The 24753-nt window shown below is 42.4% G+C and overlaps 2 protein-coding genes across 4 annotated transcripts in view; one reads left to right on the top strand and one right to left on the bottom strand.

Moving 5' to 3' along the window:
- The window catches only part of col6a4a (collagen, type VI, alpha 4a), a 36085-nt gene extending 27331 nt beyond the window's left edge, over window positions 1-8754 (top strand). For all 3 annotated transcript variants that reach the window (XM_086077830.1, XM_086077831.1, XM_086077832.1), the window contains 17 exons: window positions 44-106; window positions 192-254; window positions 343-405; window positions 477-539; window positions 790-840; window positions 1011-1046; window positions 1141-1203; window positions 1488-1550; window positions 2121-2156; window positions 2243-2279; window positions 2377-2388; window positions 3416-3909; window positions 4952-5042; window positions 5781-6431; window positions 6544-6625; window positions 6688-6794; window positions 7820-8754. In XM_086077830.1, the coding sequence (XP_085933956.1) occupies window positions 44-106; window positions 192-254; window positions 343-405; window positions 477-539; window positions 790-840; window positions 1011-1046; window positions 1141-1203; window positions 1488-1550; window positions 2121-2156; window positions 2243-2279; window positions 2377-2388; window positions 3416-3909; window positions 4952-5042; window positions 5781-6431; window positions 6544-6625; window positions 6688-6794; window positions 7820-8013 (2169 nt within the window). In that variant the 3' untranslated portion in view covers window positions 8014-8754. The remainder of the gene's footprint in view (window positions 1-43; window positions 107-191; window positions 255-342; window positions 406-476; window positions 540-789; window positions 841-1010; window positions 1047-1140; window positions 1204-1487; window positions 1551-2120; window positions 2157-2242; window positions 2280-2376; window positions 2389-3415; window positions 3910-4951; window positions 5043-5780; window positions 6432-6543; window positions 6626-6687; window positions 6795-7819) is intronic.
- A 111-nt stretch (window positions 8755-8865) lies between these two features.
- On the bottom strand, window positions 8866-24440 carry pik3r4 (phosphoinositide-3-kinase, regulatory subunit 4). Its single transcript, XM_086077833.1, has 20 exons — window positions 24283-24440; window positions 22270-22992; window positions 20946-21079; window positions 20662-20869; window positions 19383-19772; window positions 19158-19292; window positions 17545-17766; window positions 17257-17430; window positions 16045-16190; window positions 15774-15977; window positions 14946-15147; window positions 14749-14852; window positions 14426-14645; window positions 12767-13097; window positions 11675-11886; window positions 11417-11548; window positions 11246-11346; window positions 9651-9739; window positions 9411-9531; window positions 8866-9293 (listed from the first exon to the last, which is right to left on the bottom strand). Exons 2-20 carry the CDS (start codon window positions 22985-22987, stop codon window positions 9123-9125), a joined length of 4014 nt encoding a protein of 1337 aa, XP_085933959.1. The 5' UTR covers window positions 22988-22992; window positions 24283-24440; the 3' UTR covers window positions 8866-9122.
- Between the last annotated feature and the right edge of the window lie 313 nt (window positions 24441-24753).

Here is a 24753-nt window from a genome sequence, read left to right as displayed (position 1 = left end):
CTATATGTCTCCACACTCACACTGACAACGGTGTGTCCTCCAGGGTGCTGCGGGAGGTCTTGGAGATCCTGGAGTGTCAGGAAGTCCTGGCGCTTCAGGCCCTCAGGTTTGTAACAAACAGGAAGTGATGCTAGCGTTAAAAACTTTCATTTTTTTCCCCACTGATTCTTAGTTGGTTTATTCTTGTTTAGGGCCCCAGAGTGGTCAGAGGTCAACCTGGACCAAGGGGGATCCCTGGACTTCCTGGGCCACAGGTATACGAACCATCTGACCCGTCGCCATGGCAACACTGCCACGCTGTAAGAGTTGTGGGTAAACAAATATTCTTGTTGTGTCCCGCAGGGGGGGCCGGGCTCACCAGGGGGAGCGGGCTCCACAGGAAGACGTGGTGGTAACGGTCAGAAGGTGAGCCAATGACAGCTTTCTGTTGACATCATGTGATGTCGCCGTGGTAACGACGATATTTGTCATTAAAGGGACAACCTGGAGATCCGGGCGTGCGAGGAGTGCAGGGAACTCTGGGACCACGGGGGGCGCCGGTGAGTGTTTGTGCCTCCTGACCAATAGGGGAAAGTGTCCTACACATGCTAACTTCCTTAGCATTAACATCTGCTTTAAATAAATGTGACTGAATGACATCAACTCATTAATGTGACCCTAACGAGAACAATCTCCAAATAAAATGACGTGTATGTCTACATCGATGGTTTGAGGTGTTTGCGTGTCACGTGTCAAGAGTGCAGCTGCTCTTTGTATACTCATCATGTAAACTGTTGATACCTCCTCCAGGGTCAGGACGGCAGAGACGGATACGGACCAGCTGGACCCAAAGGAATCAAGGTGATTAGGCCACATTCTTGCAAGATTACGCACACGCTCGCAAACCCATGTTGAACTCAGCTTGTCTGTGCGTTCTTTGTTCTATGTGTGTTTTCATGTGTCTGTTAACGTGTGTGTGTTTTGTCTGTTTGTTTGTGTGTTATGCGTGTTTTTGTGTTTTGTGTGTGTAGGGAGATTCAGGCTTCCCCGGTTATCCCGGTTTAGTGGTGAGTGCGTTCGATTTCACTGACAGAAAGTCTCTTAATGTAAAAAGCCATCTGAGGAAGTGCTGACAGGCCACGCCCACTTTTCTGGTCTCAGGGCGAAAGCGGGCTGCTGGGTCCTAAAGGTCTACCAGGACGTAAAGGCAACCAAGGTCGTGGGGTGAGTCGCCGTGATTGCCATCCATCAGGCTCTTATTTTGAAAAAGATTTTGCTCATGTTGCCGGTTTCCTCGCAAGAATTAAGTCCATAGTGACTTTGGTGAAAAATAGTTGCTTGAGTGGTCCGAAACAAAAAAATACACAATAAAATTAAAATCACAAATAAAATTAAATGAAATGATCAAATCCGAGATTTGCCCAGAGCTAAAATGAAAAAAAAATTATATTGTAATCTAATAATTGTTGACTTTTGTGCTGTTTTACTTTGTTGTGCGCCCCATGCAGGGTAACTCAGGTCGCACTGGAAACACGGGTCAACCTGGAGAGCCAGGTTACGAGGGATACAAGGTGAGAGCGTCAACCCTCCTTTGAGATGACAATAAACTAATGAAAATGATGGGAATGATTAAATCAGTCGATGGATGAATTTATGAAAACCAAATAAATAAACCCAGACTCTAGTAAGGATAACAAAGACAAATGAAAGAATGAATACCTGGATGACTTGATGAATGTATGAATGAATGGAAAAAAATAACTGAATTAAAACATGAATAAATGAATGAAAACAAATGCAAGAATGACCGACAGAATAAATCAAGAATGAAAATACGGACAAATGACAGAAGTAAATTGTGAGTGACACCATGGTTGAATAACTGAGTGAATATAGGAGCAAGATAATGTTAAAACATTTCAACAAAAATAATTTAATAGATGAAAAAATTGGAAAAATAATAAATTGAAGAATGAATGAAAAAAAGGTGAATGAGTGAAATCATGACAGTAATAAAGGAAAGAGATAGTTAATTATTAAATGAATAAATAAACCAATGGGAAAAACTAATGAATGACCGATGAATGAATGAATGAATGATAGACTCAATGAATTATGTTGTCCTTGTTTGGCACCCACAGGGCCCGCGAGGTCCAGCCGGAGGTAAAGGGAAGACGGTAAGTAACTTGTGTTCACTGCCATCTTGTTCATCGGGTGTGTTGTTGTCTTTCTTAAAGTGTGTTGTTATCTTGTTGCCACGTAGGAGTGCGAGCTGATCACGTTCATCCGAGACAACTGTGGTGAGTCCAGTATCTTTTCGCTACGCCACGCCCACTATGTCATGTTGTCATCCAATCAGATGTAAGCTTCCCTCTCTCTGTTTGTGGTCTCTTTCAGCTTGCTCCACGGGTACGTACCGTATATGTCATTTCCTGTCCGAGTTGTCAACCTTCACGTTGCAGTGGCCTTAATTTGCAATCAGGAAGCTTGATGAAGGAACTTTGTCTTTAATTTTTGGAAAACTCAAACACCATTATTGTTTGAATTGGAAACAGTGAATGACTGAATGAGGAAATAAATGAATGAATGAATAAAATAAGAATGAATATAACTGAATGAGTAAATCAATTCATAATCAAATGAATGAATGAATGCCAATGTGTGAATGAATGAATGAATGAATGAATGAATGATCAAGCTAGAGAATGAATGCCCGAATGAATGTACAAATGAATTAATGACCATGTGTATAAATGAGTTAAGAAAGGAATAATGAATGTGACTGAGCTGGCATTCATTCGTTCATTCATTAGGTCATACATTAATTCATCCAATGTGTTAATGAGTAAAAGAAGGAATGAAATAATGGATGAATTTGCAAATAATTTTTTTTTGACTAAATAAGTGACCAAGTTAGAGACTAAATGAGTGAATGAATGAACAAATGAATGGCAGTTAGTAAATAAAGGCATTAAGAAAGTACATACTGACTGAATAAATAAATGAGCGAGTAAATTGAATAGTAAATAACTTAGCAAAATAACTGATGTGAATGAGTGAATGAATATATCATTGAATGAATTCAAATGGAAGAAGGAATTTGAATGATTGAATGAATATGTGAAGGAATGAGAGAATGATCAATAAAAATGCAAATGACAAAGTGTAATGAGCAAATTAATACATTGGTAAAAGGATTAATAAAACACTGAATTAATGAATGAACCCATGTGAATGATTGAACACATGAATTCCAATGAGTGAATGTATAAATGAGAGAATTAATGAACAAATGAGTGAAAAACATGGTTGAATGAGCAAATGAATGAATAAATGAACACGTTTACAAATGACCCAAAGTGAATGAGTGAACAAACAAAATGAATGAAGCTTGGCGTTTTGGTACGCAATCTTACTATGTGTTGTCGTCGTTCAGACTTGGGCTCTTGCCCCGCTCTCCCCACGGAGCTGGTGGTGGCCCTGGACATGTCCGAGGACGTGACGCCGGCGGCGTTCGAGCGCCAGCGCTCGGCCCTGCTCTCCCTCCTGGAGGACCTCACCGTGGCCGAGAGCAACTGCCCCACGGGGGCCCGCGTAGCCGTGGTGGCGTACAGCGCCCACACCAAGTACCTGGTGCGTTTCCACGACTACCGGCGCAAGTCGCAGCTGCTGGACGCCGTGAGGAACGTGGCCTTGGAACGCACCAGCAATCGGCGGCAGCTGGGCGCCGCCATGCGCTACGTGGCCCACAACGTGCTGAAGCGCGTGCGCTCGGGCGCCATGATGAGGAAGGTGGCCGTGTTCTTCTCCAACGGGCCGTCGCAGGACGTAAGCGACGTGGTGACGGCCGTCATGGAGTACCGCGCCCTCAACGTGGTCCCGGCCGTCATCTCCATGAGGAACGCCCCCGCCATCAGCCGCGCCATGGAGGCAAGTTTGACATCGGGGTCTCTGGCAGTGTTGGAGAAGTAAAAATACTTAGTTACGGATCACATTTTTTTTCTATGGCAGAAGTGATTAAAAGTATTTTTTAGGTGTCATCCTGGTGCTTAGAAACTGTGTTGAAGTGAGTTGAAGAGCTTCATTTTCATAAATGTAGTGCTTTGCCGCCACCGTGTGGCACCCCAAGGAACTATTGTTAAAGTGAGCTGAGGAACTTCTTTTAGACAAATGAAGTGCTTTTTCACTATCTTGTGATATCTTGGTTCTAAGGAACTATGTTGAAGTGAGTTCAGAAACTTCTTATTGATAAAAGTAGTGCTTTGCCGCCATCTTTTGGCACCCCAAGGAACTATGTCATTGAGCCATTTTCAGCAGTAAAAAAGTTAGTATTTTGTCCATAATGAATTTGATAACTATTAACTAGATAATTTTTTGTATACAATTAATACCTTTAAAAACTATTTTTTTCCACATGCTGTCGACTGAAGATGACATCACCTGTGCTGACGAAGTAGGTAACGACCAATCATGGCTCACCTGTTTTCTGGGATTGGTCGTTACCTACTTCCTCAGCACAGGTGATGTCATCTTCAGTCGATAGCAAGTGAGGAAAAAAATCGTTTTTAAAGGTATTAATTCTACATGAAAAAAATTATGAATTTGACAAATTCATTCTGGACAAAAATTTTAACATTTTACTGCTGAAAATGGCTCAATGAGTCAAATATCCCTTTAAAGTGAGCTGAGGAACTTCTTTTAGACAAATGAAGTGCTTTTTCACTATCTTGTGATATCTTGGTTCTACGGAACTATGTTGAAGTAAGTACAGAAACTTATTATCGATAAAAGTAGTGCTTGGACGCCACATTGACTGTATTTAAGTGTACTTTTCAGGTACAGTCAACCCTAACCAACATATTCACAATTCGCACCACGCAGTTGCCTTTCACGGATTTTTTTTGTGGGGGACCTACCATGTGTTAGTCACAGTTTTTGTGACAGTAAAGTTTGAATAAGCGTTTCCTTCCAGCTGGACGACACCGGAAACTCCATCTTCACCGTGCTGGGGAGGGATGCCGCTGCCGACCTGAGGAAGGTGAAGAACTGCGCCATCTGTTACGGTAAGCAGCAATTAGGCTATGTTAGCATATTAGCTTAAGCTGTTAGCTTTAATGTTAGCATATGTTGTGGTCATCAAGAGCCAGCTGCGCGTCATTCATTTGGCATCTCGGCCTTCAGTTGGGACTTGCCAGACTTTTTGACGAGTTTTGACTTGTGAGCAAAAGATACAATCCGATCGTGGCAGTGAATTTAACTTTGATTCATTTCGCAACAAGGAGCAGCTTGGCAAAAAGTGAACAATGAATAAAACAAACGCTTCCAGCTGTTTATTGTCACTCCCAGTTTACTGTTTATTGTCAAACTAAATATAAAACAGAGATTTACACTTTGTGTATTTAAAGCAACCACCTAGCTTTGCTTTAGGGAAGGTTTGCTTAGCTTAATGCTAACAAACAATGCAAAACGCCTTTGACATGCTAGCGGTTAGCATTGATAGTCACGGTTTTAGAAGTAATGGATAATTTGGACCAACATGTTAATGGAAAACTACACACAGGCTATCTGCGAAAAACAATATTAATAAACAATATTAATAATAATAATATTACTACTGTTTACAGAGGAGTAACTTGTAACAGTGCCATATGTATGTATTATACTGCCCCCAGGTGGCCAAGGATGGTACACCAGGTGTAGCTCAATATCCGTTAAATTGAAGCAAAAAATGTGTCAAAAACGGATTTATTATTTACATTCTGTTCAATTATGTCATTCCTGTATGTTGTTCATTTGCGCAGACCCATGCCGGCGTACGCAGGACTGCGCGTTTATCCAGGAGACGCCGGCGCCGCAGGAAGTGGAGGCGGACGTGGTGATGCTGGTAGATGGCTCTCGCGAGATGCAGGCCGACGAGTACGCCGGCGCCCAGCAGCTTTTGGGCTCCGTGGTGGAGCAACTGGCCGTCAGCCCCCAGCCGGGCCGCGCCGACACCCGCGCCCGAGTGGCCGTGGTACAGCAGAGCGGCGCCCGCGGCACCAAGCTGGAGTTCGGCCTGCGGGCTTACCAGGACGGGCGTCTCATGAGGACGCACCTGTTGCGCAACATGCGCCAAGAGGGCGGATCCTCAGCCCTGGGGCACGCCCTGGACCTCGGCCTGAAGGAGGCGATGACGGCCGGTCACGCCCGTAGGAGGAGGGTGGTGCTGGCCGTGGTGGGCACCAGGACGTCGGCGGAAGACCTCAAAATGCTGCGAGCCGCCGCCCAGAAGGCCAAATGTCAGGGGATGGCGCTGTTCGTGGTGACGGTGGGCGAGCGCTACGACCGCGAGCAGGTGGAGACCGTGGCCAGCCAGCCCACGCAGCAGCACCTGCTGCACTTGGGACGACTTCAGCAGGAAGAACGGGACTACGCCCAGAGGTTCTTCAGGGTCTTCATGACCGCGCTTGACAGTGAGACGCAACAACAACCATTTGCCATTCGTTCTTTCCACAGTATTCAATTGGAAGAACAAACGAGGCCGATGACTTTGACTTCTCACGCCGACGTGTTTGTGTCTTACAGAGGGCATCAACACATACCCACCGCCACCTTTAAAACGGATCTGCCAGCAGACGGGCCAAGGTGGACAGATCCTCGTTGATGGGTAAGGAAATGACATCATCATTTTCTTCATCATGTCGGTCATGTGACGGGTGTGGCATCCAGTCAAGGGCAAGTGGAGGAGTTTGCCGACCAGGCGCAGGAAGAGCACGGCGACCAGTTGCAGGAGCAAAACAAAAAGACGGACGCTGTCCACGTGTTGAGACCAGAAGGTTAGGAATGAGCACAAAACACCTGAAGATCAGTTCAGACTTGTTTTACGAAATACTTATTAGAAATACTTTTTTTTTTTTCAACATAGCTTCATATTTATGAAAAAAAAAAAACATTTCATTGGTTTTCAGTGTTTGAAAAAAAGTGGAACATTTCTGAAAAATCTTTTCATGAAAAAAAAATCATAATGGTGCCAAACGATTTTTTAGACAATTGTAATTTTTATTAAATTAGCCAGTAGGCAAATTTGGCATGGTTGGCTGCATTTTCCAAAATAAAATTGTTAATAAAAGCAGAATATTACCAAAATCAATCAAATCAATCAAAATTATACAATATGTAATTTTTTAAGTCATAACTTTCAAAATAGGTACATATTTTTGAAAAAAGTTTAGTATTATGTATAAACAAAGCTGTATATTTCCAAAGCCATCTTTTTAAGAGTTGTATATTTTTGAAAAACTAATATTCAAAAGGTGACTTATTTTTTTAAATGTTGTAATTTCCCCCCAAAAGAGCGTTATTTGAAGATTTTTTTTTTCTAAAAAAGTCATGCTTTTGAGGAAAACAAATATTTTTGTAAAAAAAACTCTTTAAAAGGGAAAATACATGAATTAAAAATCCCATATTTTCTTAAAAAGTTGTTTATTTCTGAAAAAAAAAGTATATTTCCGATAAGTCATATTTATCATTATCATTCACTACTTCCGAGTCAAGCGTAGTCATTTTCATAGAAAATTTCACTGGAAAACTCGTATACTTTTGGAACGCAACCCGAGCACTGCTGATTTTGTAACTTGCGTTTGGTCAATGTCAGCTGGTGGACCTCCCATAATAAATATTGAACAAATAAATAATTTATGATAACTTTATATTGTTTAAAGCCGAGTGTAGTTTACAAAATGAATACAAACTTAACACTGTCACTACTTTTCTAGGGAACATTTCCGTAGACAGCAGACTGTATTCTATTAGTAGTTAAAAGACTTTCACTCAGATGTTATTTGTTGATCACGTCAACCAGATGACGCAGACGCAGATGAAGCAGAAGATCCCTGCCTGATGGGCGAGGACACGGGCAACTGCGAGGACTACGCCATGATGTGGTTCTTTGACAGCCAGCGGCGGCAGTGCAAGCGCTTCTGGTACAGCGGATGCGGAGGAAACGCGAACCGCTTCAGCACCTTGGAGGCCTGCAAGGACGCCTGCGTGGCCTGAAGGGGGCGCCGCGGCCAAATGTGACTGTTTTCAACTTGAAACCTTCTTGACTTGATTAGTGTTTGGGTGCTCGGGTCACATGACCAACAATTTTTTTGTTTTTTTTATATATGCGGTTTGCATTCCAAAATATTCCAAGAAATTCAGTTTTCCAACAGAACACTAAGTCAAAATTCACATCATGATTGTTAGTATGATTACAGTGAACTCCAGTTTGTCGCATAGCATCAGAAAATATGAAAATCTGTGATAGACCATAATAAACTTTTTTTAAAAACTTCCAGTTGATGTTTATTATAAAAATGACACGTAAATAACTTTAACATTGTATTAGACATCAAAATGTTCAGCCAATGTGAAAATATCATCTAGCTTAGTGCTAGTGGCTTCTTCTTCTCATTCATTATTTCGCTGCACTTCTTCCAGTAAAGCTCAGTGCTGCCCTACTTGTTGTGGCACAACGTGGTACTACACCAAAGCCACGCAACTCTAAATTTGGACTTGTATATTGCCAACAACAACAAAAATCTTGAAATCCCATATTATAGCAGGGGTGTGAATGATGCACCACAATATAGCTGGGGTTCACTGTATAATTAATTCTTAGTGTCACATAAGAATACAAAGAAAAAGATGAAATATTCCGGATTGTGGGAAAAACAAATAAAGATTTCCCATGTTGAGGGAACAAAAAGGTTTGATGGGTGTAAAAAATAAAAATAAAACAATGTGTTGGTCGCAGGTCTCAGGTTCCCTAGCTAGTCATGGCTAATGCTAACATGCTAACCAACTGAATCTGTCTTCCCATTTGGACGGAAGAAAAAGCTGTTATTCACAATCAGGACGACAATGATGACATCAGCGTTTATTGAGCACGCACAGGTCACATGACTTGTTCAGCATCACATGATCAAACTATAAAACAAAATATGTACAAGATGACATCACAGTGGCATCAGGGTTTTTTCATTTCATCATCATAGGCCAGCAGGAACTCACCATGACAGCTAATTACAGGAAATGTCTTTGCACGTTTCCATAGAAACCAGCGGGCGTTTATGAGAATGTGAGCGTGTGTATATGAGAGAAGTTTCACGTGAGTGCTTGCATCACTTCCACACTTTGATGATGCCGTCCCTGGACGAGGTGACGATGAATCCTTGCGTGGTCTGGAAGGTGGCGATGTCGGTGATGATGTCATGATGCCCGACTGGCAGCGACTCGGGTCCCCGGCGCGGCGAGTCCTCGGTGGCGCCGCTCTTCTGCTTGCTGTGGATCTCCTGCCATGTCGCAAACACGGCAGGGAAATGAGCAATTTCCTGCAACTGCTTTTCAGCGGCGGAGGATCTACTCCTTACTTTGTCAAAATAGTCTTGAGAACGCGCAGCTTTGCTTACCTGCACCACCTCTGTGCCTTCAATGATCTTTCTGCTGTACAGGACGGACGGACAGTGCAGCGAATCGTTAGCGCCGCCCGCCACGATGTACGACCTCTCCGGGTACGCCAGATCCCAGAACCTGCCGAGCACAAAGTCACAGCGCCACTTAGTTTGGATTTAAGACCTCGAACCTTTGACGTACAAAATTTTGATGTTAAAAGAAAAAAAAAATCTGCATTATAAATACTCTTGTCACACCTGATCCTCATGTCTGAGCCGGCGGTGAGCAGCAGAGGATTGCCGTCTGCTGGACTGCAGTAGATCCCGTGCACGCTGTGAGGTGACGGCTGCGACAGGACGGACATGAGCGCCCGGAGAGTCAGACAAATTTGAAAAATGCAGCAGGAATGTCAGCATACTGGCACGTATTTTGCCGCTTTGCAATCCCAACAAATACTAATGACTACTTTCCTATGAGCCGAGAAATATCTTTTTGTTGGGACTTGCCACGAAAAGTGAAAATCCATTCGTTGCCACCCTCCTTAACTCATTTGCTCCCAAAAATGTATAAATACGTTCTATTTTAAAATGTTTTAAGACATATTTAATCTTTCTTTTGGTAGGTTCCATGTTTTTATAGCAATAGAACAAAATATTCTGTGGGCCTTGCAAAATCTGTCTAAATTCAATAAAACCGCCAGGAGTGAAGGGGATTGCTTCTGTGAAAATGACGGAGTGAATGAATTAAAAAGATTTACATTTGCCTATTTATGCCAGAAGATGGCAGCAAAGCATAACTTTTGTCCAAATGAAGTTACGACGTAGTTCATTGGCACCAAGATGCCACAAAATGGCCACAAATAAACACTTTTGTGGATTTGGCCAAAGACAGTAAAGTGGTTAAAACTGTTCCAACTTCAAACACATCCATCCCTACTACAATTTTAATTTTCAAAATCGTAAAATAAAAGCCAAAATGTTTGTTATTACAGAATTTCCCTATTTCTTTTCAAATTTTCCAAATTTTCCCCATCTGATTTCTACACTTTTTGACCAATTCAAATAGTTCCATTTTAATCTGTTCAATTTATCCCTATCACAAATGTGTTTTTTTTAATTTCACAATAAAACCCAAAATTCAAGATTTTTTTTGTTATAACCACCAATTCAGCCCCTTTTTTTCTTCACATTTTCAAAATAAAAGCAAAAAATTATTATTTTCATATTTTTCATCTGATTTCCAGATTTTTGACCAACTCAAATAGTTCAGTTCATCCCTACCATAACCCCCCCCCCCCCCCAAAAAAAAGAAATTCACAATAAAAACCAAAATTGTGTTTTGTTGCGGTATTATCTCTAATCCACCCCCCCCCCCCAGATTTTTTTTTCAAAATTGCAAAATAAATACATAAAAAAAAAATTGGGGTTTGTTTCCACATTTTTTTGGACCACTTCAAATTGTTCCAACGTTAAGCCTTGTTTAAGCTTATCCCGACCACAATTTTTGTTTCTAAATTTCACAATAAATGGCTCAAATTAAGATTATTACCTCCAATTTCCACACTTTTGGATTGGTTCTAAACATTCCAACTTGAAATTGCTCAGATGATTCAACGTAATTACATCGTTCACAACATTCCATATCATTCAACATTGTTCAATGCCATTCGACATCATTCCATGACTTTTAATATCACCCCAAACTACTCCACATTATCCCATACCATGCCATTATATTCCAAAGCATTCCACATCATTCGACATGCTTCAACAATGTTCCCCTCACCTTTCAGCATCCACGTGCAATTTCTACAAAAATGGCCTTTTCTAGTTATTCTCATCATTCTTCTCACCTGCATCTCTGACAGCGGCGGCGCCGAACTGGCCCACAGCGTGAACTTACGATCCCCCGTCTCCATGTCCCACATGGACACCTCGTTGTTGCCCTGCACGGCTGCATGCAAGCGAGAATGAGCAGAAGTGAACAGCAAGTGAGTGAAAGACGCAAAGGAGGGCTCGCTTACCGGCGATGACGGACGACTGGTAGAGCGGGTGCATGAGCAGGCGTCGGACGCGCGCACGCGCCGGGTGCGTGTGGTTGGAGATGGGCAGCTGGAAGCGCATATCCCAGCACGCCATGGTGCCGCTGCTCGTACCTGCGGAGGGGACACATGCTCAGGCTAGGTTGGGAATCATATCATATCATACCTAGTCCACTCCTTAAAAAAAATCGATTGATTAGGACATAGGAAATGAGTAAGTACGATGCGTGGCGTGCATACCGAGGCAAAGCCAGCATTGGTGCATGTCCACGCTGAAGGAGGTGATGAGTCCCAGGCGCAGGTCGTGGCGAAGCGTCCAGGCGTTGGAGTTGGAACGAAGGTCCCAGCCCACTAGCGAGCCGTTGACGGTGGCGTACGCCAGCACGGCCTGAGCGCCAGAGTTAAAATGGTGGATGTCCACTGCACAGCCGTCCTCCTTCAGGTCCAGAGACCTGCAGGTCACGGTGTAAGAAAATGCAAATGAATATGTAGTTAACGTTTTTATTTTTATTATTATCACAATGGTACTTGGGCATAGAAATTTTTTTGAGATAGGAGCTGTCATTTATCCTTTTTCTGTCTTGGGTTAAGAGCTAGTTCAGACTCCCCACCACTAGATGGCGGCAGCAAAACTCTGTTAATACATTCAAATAAATATCTATTTTTTCAATTTTATAATTCCATATTTCCATTCCATTGTTCAATTAAGAAATACAAAAATTAAGTAATTCAATAAAATTACAATTTTAAATTCTCCTCCATAAAATTAGCTAAGTAGAATGTATTTATTAATTTATTTAGTTATTTTTTCATTTATCTGGTGATATAATTGGTTATTGAAAACAATTAAAAGCAGACAAAAAAAACATAAAATACACTTTTACATTCAATTGGCTGAAATATTATACTTAATTAGAAATAATACAATAAAAATGAGAATACATTTTTATTTCAGATTTGTACTTAGAGACGTTTATATTATGATACATTTTACTATTATACAATTAGTAATACACAGTATTTCACATTAAATCGTTAATTATTCTTAAATATTACAATTAAAAATAAGAACAAATTCAGATTTTAATTTAAACTAAATTTGTTAAATTTTACATACACAATTGAGCTTTTTTTTTTTAATTTAGTACATAGTTAATTGAATATGACTAAATTAAATATAGTTAAATTACCCCCAAAATTTCCCTCAAACTGGTAAATTCTAATTTATTTCATGTTTTTATTTTGTTATACATATAAATAATATATGGGAAAAAATTGTAAAATAAGCTATTTTACATTCAAAAATGAAAATAATCTGCAATTTGAACCGACCTGGTCTGGAAGGGTTGCACTTTGGGCGATTTTGGCGGTTTGTTGGCTTCGACGGCCAGCAGCTGGACGGCGCCGTTGTCGGACGCCACGGCCAAGTAATGCGAGCCCTGGCAGAAGGTGAGCGTCTTGGCGTGGCCGCCGATGCGCGAGTACGTCAGCACCGACCTGGTGGTGGTGGTCTTGCCCTCCATCTTCTGACTGTCCCACACTTTGACCGTGCCGTCGTTGGACGCCGTGGCGAAGATGGCGTGCTCGTCCGACACCCGGATGCGGTTGACGGCCGCTTTGTGCTCGTGGAGGTGGGCCACCAACAGACCCTTCGGGTGCCACCCTGAAACAAGCACGTGACACACCGTTTGAGCACTTATTCCATATGCTACTAGTGCGCTGAACTGTCCATGTGATTGTATATACTTTGTCCTCCCTAGAACGACAATTCAGCGTGCTTATAAGATGACTAGTAGAACAAATACATATTTACAAGAGAGGCAAAACTATGCACTTATTGACATCTATATGCTACTACTACAACTAGTGACATTCTACTAGTTAACACCTACCACTTTACTAGTACTACTAGTGGCACACAGACATCAAACAGAGCACAATTTTTCCTCAAGAGTAATGTGTAATTGTTCTATTAGTGAGCAGAAATGGAAGTCAGTAGTGGAAAAACATGTCACTTAGAAAGACCGTCTTTCTACTAGTGCAACCAAGTCGTAGTGCAAGTGCGCAGAAATGTGTCCAAGGTGGAAGGGGAGTGGTGGAAAAAAAACATCTCTAGTCAGACAGTTGTTCTACTAGTGCACCCATGTTGTCCTATTAGCACATCCTACCTAGTCATTCTACTAGTACAGTCCTGACTACTTTTTGTCACATTGGCGCACTAGTAGAATGACTGGGGTAAACTACTAAAACAACTACATGTTACCAGTGAGGCAAAACTGTGCATTGGTTAAATGTGTGCTAGTAGTACTACAATACTAGTGACATTCTATCAATTCACAAGTAGCATTTCACTAGTAGTGCGCCTATGTCAACTAGTGGACAATTTTGCCTCACTAGTATTGGAAGACAATAGTGAAAAAATATCACTAGTAAAAGCAAAATCGTTCTACTAGTGTATGTGTTACTAGTAAAACACTTAATATTAACCTGTAGAATGTCACTAGTTGTACTTGTAGCACGCAGCGCACAGTTTTGCCTTACTAGCAACAAGTCATTGTTCTACTAGTGCACCCTAGTCTTTCTACTAGTGCGCAGAAATGTTATACAGTAGCAGAAGGCAGTAGTGGGGGGCATCACTAGTGGACCCGTTCTACTAGTGTGGCCTAGTTCTACTAGTACTGCCCTCCACTACTGTATGACATTTCTGCACACTAGTATAGCTACGTGTTACTAGTGAGGCAAAACTGTGTGCTAGTGCTACTCATGACATTCTCCCAGTTAACTCAGTGCTCCACTGGTAGCACTAGTAGCACATATATAGTTATTAATGCGGAGTTTAGCCTCACTGATTTCACACTTTTTTTTTTTAACTTAGCTGAATTTCTCTGAAGTAGCATCACAGCTTAACGAGAGCAGGAAAAGGCGAGTCCCACGATGACAAGATTTTGAGACGGCGGCGCGCGAGTTACCGGGCGGCGGCGGGCGAGTTACCGGGCGGCGGCGGGCGACTCTCCCACTCGGCGCTCTCCATCATGTGCTTGGCCATGCGCTCGGCGCTGCACTGGTCGCGCTTCTGCTGCACCAGCTGCTGCAGCTCCACCTTGCAGGTGTTGAGGCGGCGCTGGTAGGCCAGGCCGCTCGTCACCGACTGCTGCGCGGCCACCGCCGCCGACGCGTTCTTCCGGGATTGACTCGACGCACCGTCGGGCACCTGCACGCGTGGTGGTGAGATAATGCCGTTCAAAGCTTTTCCCTCCTCCCCAAAACAAAAAAAATGAGGACTTTGAATTTGATTTGAAGTTGTTCATCGGTACCGTGTTTGCCTGCGTGGTGGCGACGGTGGCGGTGGGCTCCTGAGATCCAAACATGCTCTTCCACTCCTCATTCATGATGGAGTCCTGCTTGATGTGTTTCCTCGCTGCGCGAGACAACAATGTTATGTTAACTTCTATACTTTTCTGTAACTCTTCCATCTTCGATCCGAATACGGCAAAAGAAGCATGAGCCTCACCTCGCTTGTCCTCCACCTCGCCTTTGGGCTTGGCCAGGTCCACCTGCCGTCCGGTGATGCCCAGTATGGCGAGGTCCACCACGCCGGTCTGGGACGCCTCCCCAAGGTGTATCTGCTCCCCCATGTTGGCTTTGGCCTTGTTGGACTTGAGCATGAAGTCTCGGAGAGCCAGCAGCTTGTCTTCCTCCGCTTCCGTCATTCCCTGCACGCGGTTCAACAACAAAACACAAGCGCTCGATGATGTTCATGTCAATCAAGTGTATTTTATCTTTTTCCGTTTTGCAGCAATTAGCATTAGAATATAGCTATGTTTAATCAATATTCACAAACCTGTTGAAAACACTGGGAAAAAGAGCTTGTCGCAAAATGGCCCTTGCTGATCTCTTATACTCTGCTGCCACGTTTTTTTGTAATAACTATTGTTTTAAGTGACCTGTTCAGGTCAGAAGCCTTCTGTATGCTCTAACATAAAAAAAAACAAAAAAAAAAACAAAAAAAACGTAGAAATACGTTTTTGGCAGTGCAGGATTAAAGTATTTTAAAAACATATTTATATGTTTTTGGGTTTGAAAGAGTTAATTGGCAATGTCTATGCTACTTTATGCTAGGCCATCTACAGCGTTTCACATTACATGATAGCATAAAGATGGCAGACTTTCCTCTGCTGAAATATTATTTGTTCTCTAATTCTAATTCAATTTTCTTATTTTATGTCTCAGTATTCAGTAAACAACTAGGTGAAACACAACTTTTTGTTTTGTTCTTACGCTCTTCAAACAAAAGTAACAAAAAAGTGACTTGATTTGATTTTGGCTTTGGCGTGTTCACCTGCGAGAGCAGCTTTTTGAGCAGCTGCGCGATGGCGTGGTCCTCGGGCGGCGGGCACTCCGGGATGGACCCGGCGCGCTTCTTCTGCCGCAGCAGCAGGTGGCGGAAGAGGCTGGCGATGTCTTTGGAGCGCAGCGCGTAGTCAAAGATGGAACGACTCAGCGGCTCCTTCAGGACGCTCAGCAGGACCAGCTCCTTGTCGATCTGACCATGAAGCCGGCGCGCACGTGAGCGAGGATGATTATGACGAGGATGACGTGGACGCGCTCACCTGGATGATGGGCTGCGTGACGAAGGGATTGAGGTGCGGCATCAGCTTGCAGTAGACGTCGGCCAGGTTGAGGTGCTGAGCGACCACCGTGATGAAGCCAACCGCGCCGTAACGGATCCACAAGTTGGGGTGGCACAGGAACGGCGCTGCGGCAAGGAAGTACAGCGTAAGGACTAAGAACTAGGGATAAACCGATATGGGTTTTTTTCAGGGCAGATACTGATACCGATTATTGGTAGTCAAGGATGCTGATAACTGTTATTTGGAGCCCATATTCATTTTCTAAAAGGGGAAATATTGGCATCAAAATTTAAAAAAATACAAACTCCAGCTCTTAATTTTGGGGAGTTTTTAAGAATATGTTTATTGAACATATTTTAGGGTTCGTTAAATATTGGAGGTAAAAAAAAAAAATCTTAGTCAATAGACATCTTTGCTTTAAAAATCTAACAAAAAGTTCAGGGATCTCCCAGGGGCAGTAGCATGTTTTCAAAAGTGAAATAAAAACTTAAGTAAATAGCTCCCTATTGTTTCCTACAATAAATAAAGTTTTCCACAATTTCAAAATATCTTAAGTACTGTATTGAAACAATATATCGAAAAACTAACGATATCGCGATATTGGCCCATGCAATATGCATATCGCAAAGACATACAATGAGTTTCATATAGAATTTTATGTTTTTATATCGAGAAGTAATTACAATTAATTAACTAAAAATATATTGAGTTTGCTTATTTTGCTGTACGAATGTAAGTCTTTCATTAGATAATAAAAATGTCATTTCTTTTGGTACATGTTAAATATCTCAATAATATCGATATCGCTATATTCTGCAACTATATCGCATATTGCATGCTTTTCCAATATCGTCCAGCCCTAATAAAAATATTACTTAGTTTTAATTTCAAACAAAAAACGAACGTGCAGGACTAGCAGCATCTCTGAAAATGTAAATAATTAGTTCCCTGAAGTTAACACTTTTTCAAATGGCTCTATTATCGGGCGTATGATTCTTCAAAATGGCCGATGCCGACATTCATCAAAATACTTAATATCGGCGCCGATAATCAGCCCAGCCGATAATCTGTCTATCCCTATTGACAACCATTGGGTGCCAAACCTTTTGTGCACAAATGCCACATTTGATTTAAAAAAAACTAAACATATCAATATTATTCCTTGCAGCCAGCGCAAGAGCGTGAGCTTACCGATGTCGGCGACAAACTCGTAGATGTGAGGCTTCTGCAGCAGGCCCAGCTGGCACATGCACATCAGCGCGTTAAGAGCTTTGTAGATGACAAACTCCTCCGTGTCGCTCAGGCCCTGCTGGAGGAGCGGCTTCAAGATGGCCGAGCTCTGCCAGCCCACGTACGCTGCCACTCCTCCACGTGGTCACACACAAAGACAACATGAGGGGCGGGGGCCGGGAAAGTCATTTGCAATGAATTTACGATGATATCCTCCAACGACATTGGGAAATACTTGCTGGTTCTCACCGACGATGCTGTCGAAGAAGGCGCCGCGCAGGTGCCAGTCGTTCTTGTCGTTAAGGAAGGTGATCATGTGCGAGAGCAGCACGTCGTTGGCCTTCTGCCGGCCGAAGAAGACGCAGAGTCGCGTGATGCCGTTCTCCATCAGCGACTGCTTCACCACGTTCTCAGAGTCGCTCAGCAGCGTCACCACCTTCTGCTGCACCATCTCGTGGAGCGCCTGCAGCTCTGCACATTGTCATCAAGAGGTCATCTCAAAGCACTTTACACTTTATCCTTGACCGTTAATGTGCTTGACTAGAATTTTATTTCTTATCTCCCGAAACAACATTTACTTCCTCTGGTTCATGTCTAGCCTGTTACAGACCATATCACCAAACAGCAAAGTGACTACTTTAAAGGGGAGGTCAACTTCCCCCCCCCAAAAAAAATTATTATAATAATATGTTCTATGCAGCCCCACAATCTAAATACGGTATTCTGGTTAATAATATTTATGCATTAGTGGAACATGAGAGAGAAAATTCTGCCGTTTATATCAGTATCAAAAGGCGGCCATTTTGCCACTTGCTGTCAAGTGAAAATTTCAGCACAGTTGCTCACGTAACCAAGGTTATTTTAGTTAACGAAAACCAGATAAAATTTAAAATGCTTTAAAAAAAAAAAAAAAACTAACTGAAACTACAGCTTATGTTTAAAAAACTAACTATAATTATAGCGAAAATGTCCTTTGTAGTCTTTGGTAGTTAATTTAATACATGAGCCTTTGGGGATGATTTTAAATGTGATATTAAGTATATTTATTTCCACATTAAGCAGAATAAGGACATTTGAAAGTGTGTCACACAGAAGTGACATCATCAAGCAGCAGCCAATAGAAAAGCACCTTCAGATGATGTCAAAATGCAATGTTAGTTAAGAAATTAGTTATTTTTTTCATTTCACCATGGTGTCTATTAAATATTGTAAGTAATACACACAACGAAAACTAATACTGAAACTAGCTAAAACTAAACAAAAACTAAGCATTTTTAAAATAACTAAAACTAATAAAAACTAACAGACCCACCCTGAAAACTAATTTAAACTAAATTTAAAAAACAAAACTCAAAATGGAATAAAAACTAACTAAAATGAAAATTCCAAAACTATGATAAGTCTGCAGGTAACAACCAATCACAGTTGAGCTTCAGAAAACCAGCGAGCTGTGATTCGTCGTTGCCTGAGCAACTGTGATGTCATCGTCATTCGACAGCAAGTGGCAAAATGGCCGCCCCCTGAGATGGATAAAAACGGCTGGATTTTGCTGCATAACTCATATTCCACAAATGTAATATTAATCAGAATGTCATGTTTAGACTAGCGAGGTCACATATAACATATTATTATCAAGAAATGTTTAAGGTTGACTTCCTCTTTAAATAGGTCGATTTATTGATTACAAGCTTGAAGACACAGGACGCGCCCTGGTTGAACATGTCGCTATGTTCAAAATATTTTCAATCTTTTCTAAGGCTAGACCTGTTTCATTAGTTTTTTTTTTTTTTTACTTAATTCTGCTTAACCAAATTAAACAGCTGTGTGTGATTTTCATTGGTTAATTTTCAACATGCACCAACCTGAGTCGTAGTTGTCGTTAGGGTGTAGCGTTTCCTCCGCCTCCTCCCCGCTGGCGTCATGCTCTGTACTTATGTTGTTTTCCTGCACCAACTCCAGGAAGCGGAGGGCGCTCTCTGCGAGGTGTGCCACGTTCTCTAACGTCAACAACAACAAAAACAATCATGATTGATCATGAACGCCCAGACACAACTTTATTGAAACCCCTGAACAAGGTCGCCCCTTACCCGCGTAGGCCAACCTGACGATGGTAGCGTCATCCTGCGCCAGGTGAGCGATGCCCGGCAGGATGTACTCCGGGTAGATGTTGACGTCATTGCGTGGCACTTCCTTGACCAGCGCCAGCACCTTGGTGAGGGTGCGCACAGCCTGGGCCCGCACGCGCGGCACCGGGTCGTTGCAGAAGTGCAGCAGGTACGGCGTGATGCGGTCCAGCAGGATGTCTACGCCCAGACGCGGGGCCAGGTGGAGGATCAGCTCCAGCGCCGCCAGCTTGGAGTCACATGAATGCAACGTCTGCAGGCAGGAAGTGATGACCGACGCCAGCACCATCAGGCCTTGCTGCTCCTTGGCGCTCACCGTGCCCTCGCCGGCATCCTGGGAGGAACTCGGGGAGCCTGCGTCAAGGACATGCCAGCACGCATTATGCTCCTTCTTATACAACGTTTACACACTCGCTGACAGGTCAAAGAAGAATAAAAGTTCTTTCATCAGGATTTTTTTAAAAATATTTGTATCTGTTTCCATTGAAGCACTTAGCATTATAATACAGCTAAGTTATCATTTATCATTATTCACAAACAGCTTGTTGCAACATGGCAATGGCTGATCTCTTATACTCCGCTGCCAACTGCTGGACGTTTTTTTGTAATAACTACCAATGCTTTAAGCCATCCCTTCATGTCAGAAGCTGTATCAAAGACTTCTGTGCTCTAGCATAAAAAAACATTTGGGAGTGAAGGACGAAAGTATTAAAAAAAACATATTTATAAGTTTTTGGGCTTGAATGAGTTAATGACGTCAAAGTATCCATTTTTACTGGGCTGGCAGTGAATGAGCAAAAAACAAAACTTAAATTTGACACACCACAGAAATTAGTGTTATAAACAGTTGAATTTACAGAATACATCACATGGGGATGTTCGATACCACTTTTTTTTCACGACTGATACGCAACTCTTGAGTAGTCACCGCTCATGATACCAAAAACCCGTACTGTAAGTAAATAAAATTACCCACCCATAAATGACAGATGATTTTAAAGAAAGACCTATATATCCCAATATATTATTTTTCCTTAAAATTGCATGAAGTTAATGGCTTTGTACTCTACTATAATTTCTTGTCCCTGATCGGTATCGATCACCGCCGTGAGTACAGATACCCTAAAATAAGACTGGTATTGGCACTGATACCGATACCTGGTATCGATAGTCACCCATCATAGTCAGGATGATACCACCTCTGCCTCAATTTGAGCCAGGAAAAACCTAAATGAGGCTTCACCTCTGAGGTTGTGCAGGATGTTGTCCAGATCTTTGCGTATTACGAGCACTCTCTCGTCGGCCGACTGGAAAGTATCTTTGGCAAACTGTGCCATGTACGGCAAGAGGAAGGTATAGAAGATGTCGGGGAAGGCTTTTCCTCGCTGCTGCTTCAGGTAGTCCTCGGCAGCCAAGCGTCGCTCCGGTTCCCGCTGTACCATTTGAGCCACCTGACGGACATCAGAGATGCCACGATTGAGATGTTTGTCTGGGTTTTCGCGGCGGTACGTCAAACACAGGCCTCACCAGCTCTCGGACGCTGCGGTCCTCGATCTTCTCCAGGACTTGCTCAGTCTGGAAGTGTCCTTTACGGTATGCTAGCAGCTGGGACAGATCGAAGAGCGGAACACCCTCTGTGAAGAGCTCAGCGATCACACAACCTGAGAAAAAGGAAAGAAAACATGCTGCACTCTAGGACTGGCCTTCAAACAAAATCTTTTTCTTCTTCTTTTTTTTTTAAAAATCCGATTTTACACAATGATTCCTGTTTGCCTGTAAGAAAAGCTTATTTCATTTCAAATTCATTTTGTTGTTCATGTTATTTTTCCCCCATTCTGGGTTTGCTTAAGGTCTCCAAACGAGCTTTTGAAGTAGGAAAAGTCTCCCATGAATAATAAAACGGGGGGAAAAAATCTCAGTTGTTTATTTTTACTTGTCCTCTCAAAAATAATCTTTTTTTCTCAATTTAGTTTTACAGTTTATCAGTCATATTATTGATCCAAAAGGTTTTGAAATAATTGATCATGATTATTATTTTTTTTACACCACAAAAACCTGCCATTTTAACAGGGGTGTGTAGACTTTTTATATCCACTATACATACATTTTATTTACGACTTATTATGAATTGCCCCAATCTTACTACAACTGACCAGGTTTTTCATTTGCACCATTACCACTTTGTAAAAGTTCTAAAAATCTAGCCCTGGCATCCACGGCAATCACTGCCAGTCCTAATTTCCCACTTCATCCAACTGCGTAGTCGCATGTGATTAACATGACCGCTGTAAACATAACATCCATCCATCCATCCATTTTCTTAACCGCTTGTCCTCACAAGGGTCGCTGGAGCCTATCCCAGCTGGCTTCGGGCAGTAGGCGGGGTACACCCTGAACTGGTTGCCAGAAAATCGCAGGGCATAAACATAACATAAGTACGCTAATTTCTGGACTACAAGGCACACCTGACTATAAGCCGCGGTAGCTAAATTTAGGGAATACTACACATATAAGCCGCAGTTTTTTTTTTAATGTTACCGCACCGGGTTCCCGCTACTTTATTTTCCATAATGAGGGTGCAAATTTCTCTCTCTCAAATGTCTCTTCTACTGTATTTGGGCTCACTTGGTTTGTTTTGCTCTTGCGCTTCCTTTATAGTGCGCCCCCATTGTGATCTGATGGATAAGTCGCACCTTTGTATTAGCCGCAGGGTTGAACGCAAGTGAAAAAAGTAGCGGCTTGTAGTCCAGAAATGACTGTAGATCAAGATCAGCTTTGTCTGTTTGCGTGCGCAATCAAGTTAGCACCTGTTTTTGAATGTGCAAAGTCACTGCAAACCATTCAGGCCTACCTGCAGAGAAAATGTCCATCGCCTGCTTGAGCTCGCCTCTGCTCCTCTGATTGCTGCTGCTCAGGTCCACTAGCGGTGTGTTCTGGTCGCTCTCAGCAGTGAACATGCTCCCATCCACGAAGCGCTCTGGAGCGATGTAGCAGGTGCGACGGCGGGACGTGTCGAAGAAATAGTTAAAGTCGGCGGGGTTGTCTTCGGGAAGGTAGGTGGGCTTGAAGCTGGCAAAATCGCTGAGCAGCACCCAGTTCCAGCTGGTCACCATCACGTTCTCCGTCTTGATGTCGCCGTGCCGCACGCCGGCCTTGTGCGCCTGGTCCACGGCGGTGAGGATCTGGAAGGCCAGCCATCGCTTCTCCACGTTGTTAAGGAATGGTCGTGTGCTGATGCGGTCGTACAGGTTGTCGCGCACGTACTGGCGAAAGAGGATGGCGGCTTTCTCCGTCAGCGAGGTTTTCTGGAAGGGCAGGCAGTTGTGGCAGGAGTGTAGGCGGATCTTCAGCTCCTCCAGCTCCTGCTTGTAGCTGGTGAGCGGGAGCGACGGGTCCTGAATGGCGAACACCTTGACCACCAGCATACCCTCGCGGTGCTTGGCGCGCGCCACCTTAAAGAAGCGCGTACTTCCCAAGCTCTTGTCGTACTCGTGATCATGGATGTCCGAGAAGTAGCTTTCCACCGACAAGATCTGCGACGGGGCGATGCCCGCCAACTGGTTGCCCATCGCCTCTGCCGGGGTTCAAAGGGAACTGTTAGTCGTTATTAAGCCTCTAACAATATATTGCAAATAGGGAACAATTCAAAAGAGGCTTCAACAGTTTCATGCCAATCCCTGTTGAAGCTTACAAACTAAACTGAAAACAAAGTACTTTACATGTTGTGTATTTAAAATAACCATATAGCTTTGCCTTAGGAAAGTAAGCTTAATTTAATGCTAACAAACAATGCAAAACACCATTGATATGCTAATGGGTATCAGTGATAGTCGCAGTTTTAGAAGCAACTGATACTTGAATACAAATGGTCATGAAATGTATTTTTCGAGTAAGCAAAACCTGGGCTACCGCTAATGCTAGTTCAATAACATGAAGAGATTGCTTTGGAGGTGAGAAAGAAAGCTAGTCGTACGATTAATAACTATGAAATTACATACCCTCCAAGATTATTAGGTCAGCAGTATGGGAGTACTTTGGCACCCAATATACCCATTTTAGGGTAAATAATGAGCGTACTACTAGCAGATTAACCTTAACACTAGATTTAGGATAACCAATAGGGTAAATATATGCACTAGTAGACAACTGTGTGATAGTAGTACCAACAAGTGGTATTGTTAAATTCTACTAGTTAACATCTAGCACTTCACAGTTTTACCTTACTCATAACATGCAATTGTCCAACAACTTATTATGCCAAAGTTATCTTACTAAGGAGTACATAATGCTGACATCAAGGATAGTGAATAAATGGTCAAACAGCATTATGGAAAGTGGGGAACTACTAGTGGGGGCTTTGGTGCTACTAGTAAGATGCAGGAGACTACTAGTACGTGAAACATGCCCACTAGTTTCGTCTGGTAGTTTTACTACTAAGGCACAGTAGTTCGTTAGTCACGTTTAGTTCAATAATAGTACTGTAGTTCAAAGAGACACTGTTAGTGGAGAAACGTTATTAGTAAGTTTAAGTCTTTGAATTGTCCTACTATTGAGTACTAGACCATGAAATTTAATGTGGATATCAAGGAAAAATAATACTGTTTTTCCATACTGTTTACTTACTAGAATTCTTTTACCGTTTATCATCTGACGTCGTCATGCTAACATTTCCTATTCCAACTCTGTTTTTCCACTGTGGTACTTATAAGTGACACTTCCACACACGTTAGAATGTTTAAATTCTAAAGCGCCGTCACATGACATCACGTTAGTATCCCGTTAGCTTGCCGGCTAACCATCATTAGCCAAACACCCAAGCATCCGTGTAAGAATGGCAGCAAGTGAGGGGGGAAAGTCGTGTTACCTGCGGATGGCGAGGCTGAAGTAGTCGCTGTGGGGGTTATTTTATTAAGTCAGTGGGGGCGAGAAAATAAGATAATAAAACATAAGGAAACGAGCGAGATGAAGCAAAGAGACGGCGTCGAGCAGCTGTTGTTGTGATTCCGGGTCAGAGTGAATCGTCACTCGGTAGCCGCCCTGTAAAAGGTAAATAATAAATACGGACAACTTTACAACTCGACGTCTAGTCGAAGATAACTGAATAATAATTACAAACCATACATGTAGCACCACAACACCTAATAAAATATAATTCTGTTCAGGGTTTAAAAAAAAAAAAGAGAGAAAAAAGTTAATATGATACATTAAGTTATTTTTATTTTTTCTATAAATCTGTTTGAATGCTGCTTTTGAAATGAAATCATATTAATGATATTGGTCAACAATATTCTTGACAATTTAAGTGTTAATTCATCAAATATGTGTGTCGAAACTA

The sequence above is a fragment of the Leptonotus elevatus genome, chromosome 6 (genome assembly GCF_054856555.1).
Source record: "Leptonotus elevatus isolate MCC_2025b chromosome 6, RoL_Lele_1.0, whole genome shotgun sequence".
Lineage (NCBI taxonomy): Eukaryota > Metazoa > Chordata > Actinopteri > Syngnathiformes > Syngnathidae > Leptonotus > Leptonotus elevatus.
Note: the sequence above shows the minus strand (reverse complement) of the source record. Positions and strands in the feature narration are given on the sequence as shown.

Bases quoted from the DNA above. Each gene is read 5' to 3' on its own strand.
- pik3r4 (XM_086077833.1), bottom strand. From the start codon at position 22,987: ATGGGCAACCAGTTGGCGGGCATCGCCCCGTCGCAGATCTTGTCGGTG. The intron at 20,870-20,945 runs GTGAGGCCTGTG...GATGTCCGTCAG, and splicing joins ACCGCAGCGTCCGAGAGCTG to GTGGCTCAAATGGTACAGCG. The intron at 16,191-17,256 runs GTAAGCTCACGC...TCCTTGCCGCAG, and splicing joins CGAGTTTGTCGCCGACATCG to CGCCGTTCCTGTGCCACCCC.